We start from the raw sequence: 5,000 nt of genomic DNA, 5'->3' as shown, positions 1-5,000 counted from the left end.
CTGTGTGTCTGTCCTCCCAGGCGACTGTCCTCTCTGATGTGGGAGGTCCGCTACGTGGAACACAACGCCCAGACGTTCAACGAGCCCGGCTCCTTCATCGTCACCACCGCCAAGTTCGTCTCCGACCTCATGCTGCAGTTCATTAAGTGAGTGTGTAGATAATGGAGGGCATTATTATTATTATTATTATTATTATTATTATTACGTACATCGATGGTGCAAAACCTCGTTTCTGCTAAATGACCCAGGAAGTGCACTTGGTGTATTTTACTTCTTTTGTCTTTTTGTCTTTATTTGTATATATATATATATATTTATTATGTATTAATAAATAGAAAAAAGTTTGACCATCGATATTAACAAAAAAACTTTTACAAATTATATATATATATATATATATATATGTAGTACTCAAAGAAAAACTGGTTAATTCACATTATCGATAATTTATTATTCTGAATTTTTAATTAATTTCCATATTTTCTTGTTTCCAGGGACCAGAACCTGACGGACCTCATGCCTCTCTATAAAACCATGAAGAAGGCGACCTTCTCTGACTCCGAGGACGAGGTGTGTGTGTGTGTGTGTGTGTGTGTGTGTTTTGCATATTTTATATCTCCGATATTGATTACGTAGATGTCTCGCCACCCAAAATAGGTATTAATTTAAAAAAAAGCTTCTTTTACATATTTTGGCACCAAAATGATAATAAAAAAAAAAAAACATAATAATGTTTTTCGCACGCTTTTCTTAATCAGAAACGCTGTGAATTGGATATTGCGTTGCATAAATCCATACCTGCACCACTGAATGAAGTAAATATTAAAATTCTCCCACTAATTACTAACAAAAATCCTTCGTCGTGCTCATGAATACATAAACAAAACCTGTTTAGCTCACTGTGAGCTGCATTGCAGCGTAGCGGCCTGCAATGCAGCTCACAGACACGGCTCATATTCGCCGTTTATGGACCGAGCGCATCACAAATTCATTATTAATCTTCTGTTGTCTTTTATTCGGGTAACTAAGAGGGAATTATAACTTTTATGATTATGATTCGGCCTCGTGGGAACAATCGCTGCTCTTTCACCATCAAACCATCAAATGTTTTATTGATTGTTTTTCAGTGGTGGGATTAATGGAGAGGGGTCAGGTGCCACTTACATACATAAATGTATATTATATACTTTATACCTATCTATTTAGGATGATGAGGAGGAGGATGAAGATACTAACACTCCCGGAACATCCACGCGAAACCACAAGGTAACGATAACCCCGTCGCCGTGAAACAAACCGCACCGACTTCCCTCTGTGGCGTTTCCATGGCGCCTAAAGAGCGGGAGGCTGTTGAATTCACACCGCCCTCCTTTTTCTTTTTCCTGCAGGGCCGGCGGCCCACGCGGCGGCGGCAGCAGCAGCAGCGAACACGCCCCCCGTCGTACGACCCCCACGCCTGGAGGGGGCGCTGCAAGGAGCTGCTGGATCTCATCTTTCAGTGCGAGGACTCGGAACCCTTCAGAGAACCCGTGGACCTCCAGGAATACCCGGTACGTGTGCAGCGTCCATATTTAAAGGCTTAAGGAGGACTCCGGGAGGAGCAATGAGGAGCAATGTGAACCGACTCCAGGAGGAGCAATGAGGAGCAATGTGAACCGACTCCAGGAGGAGCAATGAGGAGCAATGTGAACCGACTCCAGATTTCAGTGGGATTTAAACTTCTCTTGTTGCTGGAATTCTTCTTTTTCTTTTTCTCTCCAGCTCACTCAAAGTGGAAACACAAATCCCCCCCAGAGCTCTTCCTCCTCTACCTCGCTCTTACTCCATCTTTTTGTTGACTCTCTCCTCTCCTCAATTCTCTTCGTAACGCTGTAATTGAAACGTGTATATATCCCCTCTGTCCTCTCCCAGGACTACCTGCAAATCGTCGACTCGCCGGTGGACTTCAGCACCGTTCTCAACGCGCTCAAAGACGGGAAGTACCAATCCCCCATTGAGCTCTGCAAAGACGTCCGGCTCATTTTCAGCAACTCCAAAGCTTACACGCCCAGTAAGAAGTCCCGGGTGAGACACACACACACACACACACACACACACACACACAGTCTCCAGATCGGCGAGCGTCCTCTTCAGTGGCGTCCTCTTTTGTTTCTTTTCGCGTCTCCAGATCTACAGCATGAGCCTGAGGCTCTCCGCCCTGTTCGAGGAGCACGTCAGCTCCATCCTGGCCGACTACAAGGCCATCCACGGCCTGACGGAGAAGCTGACCAGGCGCGGCGCGGACCGGCAGACGCGGCACGCCACGGACCGGCAGACGCGGCACGCCATGAAGAGGAGGAGGAGGAGGAGCGAATCCCCGACGAGCAGCACGGCGTCCAGGTAGAAGGAGATGGGCGATATTTATATATATATATATGTAAACGCTGGGCCTTGTGGTTCGTGCATCGGGTGTGATCCGTTTATCGTTCCTGCCTCTTTTAGTCCGGAGAGAAAGAGACGCGTGTCGTCCAGGGTGAGCGGAAAAAAGGAGGCGTCGCCGCCCCCGCTGCCGCCGCCGCCGCCAACGCCGCCGCCGCGACCCTCGTCCCTGAGGCAGAGCGTGCCCGTCAAGCCGCCCCCTCAGCTGGTCAACGGGAAGGCCGACACGCCGACCGCGGGGCGCACCCGGAGCGCGGCGCGGCACTCCACGCACTCGCCGCCCTCCTCGTCGTCGTCCTCCTCCCACAATGCAGCGGGGGGCACACGGGGCACAGCTGGTGAGATCACGCGCACACTCAGGAGTGATGATTTAAACAATTTCTGGTCTTAAAGAATAGTTTGACATTTTGGGAAATGCTCTTAGATTAGATGACACTTGTGTTTGTCTGCCAGATAGAGATATTCTGCGATATATATATTTATGTAGTGTGTGTGTGTGTGTGTATATGCATATATATATATATATATATATATACACACGCACACTACATATTAATGTAATGTAATATATATGTAATGTAATAGATATAATATATATTTATATTATATATTATATATATTTATTATATAAATAATATATATATTACATATATAATATATATATAAAAATAATACATATATATATATATATATATATATATATATATGTTATACACTCCAGGAAGTTACTGCCAAGAACCCTCCTACACTGCGAGTGTGCCGCCTTTCGTCAACGCTCATAGAACTAGGGTTACGATTTCGTAACCTCCGATGCGTTCATTTTTTAGCTTTATTATTTGTATTTCTTTGCGTCTTCAGAGTCGACTCGTTCGCTGAGGGCTCACAACTCTGTGTCGGCCTCATCGACGCCGGCTCCCGAGAAGGCGGCGCCCTCTCCGGCCGCAGAAGGTAGCAGTGGAGGAAGCACCCGGAGGAAGCTCAGGACCCCCGTACGACTCACGCCTGGTGAGGAGACCACCGTGTGATGCTTTGGTTTATGATTCAAGTCATAAGAAACATATTTGATGTCATCTATATATATATTTGTCTTTCTTTTTGACCTGTAAATCGATGCCTTTCCCCCCTCAGGCTCCCCGGCCAGCCCTCCGTCTCAGAGCACAGTCCACCTGAATGGCCACAGTAGTCATGTGACCCTGGGAGTGGGGAGGAGGGGCCGGAAATCCAAAGGGGAGCCCTCGCCCGCGAGTCCCCCGGAGGAAGCCACGACTCCGGGGAGCCCGTCCAGACCCCGAGGCCGCCCCGCCGGCAAGAAGAGAGGCCGGAAGAGCAAGCAGGAGCAGGAGGAGATGAGAAGGAGCGGCGGCCACCGCAGGAGCTCCACCCCCGACGACGAGCCCGACCAATCCACCGGGGACGAGGGCGGGGCGTCGTCCGCGCAGGAGACGTCGGCGCTGTCGGACTCGGGCGCGCCGTCGACGCCCAGGCGGCGCGGGCGTCCCCGAGCGGCGAGAACGGACGAGGCCGCGCCCCCCGCCGCCGCCGAGTCGCCCGAGCCCTCGCCGCTGAGGAGGAGCAGCAGGAGAGCCGCAGAGGAGGTCACGCCCCCGACGCAGGCCGCCCCTCCGCGATCCAATCGGAGGGAGTCTCCAGAGGAGGGGGAGGAGGAAGAGGAGGAGGAGGGGGAAGAGGAGGGGGAAGAGGAGGGGGAAGCGGCGGGGGACGAGGCGGGGGGGTCGATGCGCACTCGCAACCAGGGGCGGCGTTCCGCCTGGTACGTGGAGGAGGACTCCGAGGAGGAGCAGAGGCAGCTGCTGTTCGAGGACTCGTCGATCACGTTCGGCACCTCCTCCAAGGGACGCGTCCGTAAGCTGACGGAGAAGGCCAAGGCCAACCTCATAGGCTGGTAACCACGGCGACGGGGACGCGAGGAGGAGGAGGCCGACAGTTCCTCCTCCTCCTCGTCCTAGAGGGGCTTTTTCTTCCACAAACGCATGATCGTCCGTCCCGACCACCCCCCCCCAAAGCCCGCCCCTCCCCTTTTCTGACATTATCGGTCCATGTTGGACCACCCCCCCACCCCCCTCGCCGGCTCCACCTGCTGGTGGTCCCGTGACTCGCTTCCTGTGCAGTGAACCACTGAAAAAAAAGAAGAAAAAAAATAAATGAAACCCAGTAGTTGAACCATTTTTAGTACTTGAATAAAACCAACGAGGAGAGGCTGGATGTGTCTTATCTCACTCTTACCCCCTCCCCCCCCCCCCAGAGTGTCTCGCCCACTAAGCTCAAATCGTCTTTCGCTCCCCCCCCCCCTCCATCCACCGCCACCCCCTCGTCATTGATCCTTCTCTTTTTTTTTTTTATACAACCTCCTCCCCCACTTCTGATTTTTCTAAGATTTGTACGTGACGATCGGCTCTCTGTTTCTTACCCGTCGGCTGACCCAAGCGTGTCTGTCTGCGCTAAAATACCAAATGGTGTACCTTTTTGTTGGTACTGTAGATCTGTAGGTTTTGTTTACTGTTGTGTGTGTGTGTGTGCTCTTTTTTTTTGTGCATGTTTATTAGAAAAACATCTCTTTAGGA

The 5,000-nt window shown here is 50.7% G+C and overlaps 1 protein-coding gene across 1 annotated transcript in view; it reads left to right on the top strand.

Annotated features, from left to right (window-relative positions):
- The window catches only part of phip (pleckstrin homology domain interacting protein), a 26,165-nt gene extending 21,526 nt beyond the window's left edge, over positions 1 to 4,639 (top strand). The window contains exons 32-40 of the mRNA XM_034527084.1: positions 21 to 146; positions 495 to 570; positions 1,207 to 1,266; positions 1,389 to 1,550; positions 1,912 to 2,064; positions 2,168 to 2,379; positions 2,482 to 2,756; positions 3,277 to 3,423; positions 3,547 to 4,639. Of these exons, the coding sequence (XP_034382975.1) occupies positions 21 to 146; positions 495 to 570; positions 1,207 to 1,266; positions 1,389 to 1,550; positions 1,912 to 2,064; positions 2,168 to 2,379; positions 2,482 to 2,756; positions 3,277 to 3,423; positions 3,547 to 4,325 (1,990 nt within the window). The 3' untranslated portion in view covers positions 4,326 to 4,639. The remainder of the gene's footprint in view (positions 1 to 20; positions 147 to 494; positions 571 to 1,206; positions 1,267 to 1,388; positions 1,551 to 1,911; positions 2,065 to 2,167; positions 2,380 to 2,481; positions 2,757 to 3,276; positions 3,424 to 3,546) is intronic.
- The last annotated feature ends 361 nt before the right edge of the window (positions 4,640 to 5,000 follow it).

The sequence above is a fragment of the Cyclopterus lumpus genome, chromosome 24 (assembly GCF_009769545.1).
Source record: "Cyclopterus lumpus isolate fCycLum1 chromosome 24, fCycLum1.pri, whole genome shotgun sequence".
Taxonomy (NCBI): Eukaryota; Metazoa; Chordata; class Actinopteri; order Perciformes; family Cyclopteridae; genus Cyclopterus; species Cyclopterus lumpus.
The sequence above is the reverse complement of the archived record's forward strand: the minus strand, read 5'-3'. Positions and strand labels throughout refer to the sequence as shown.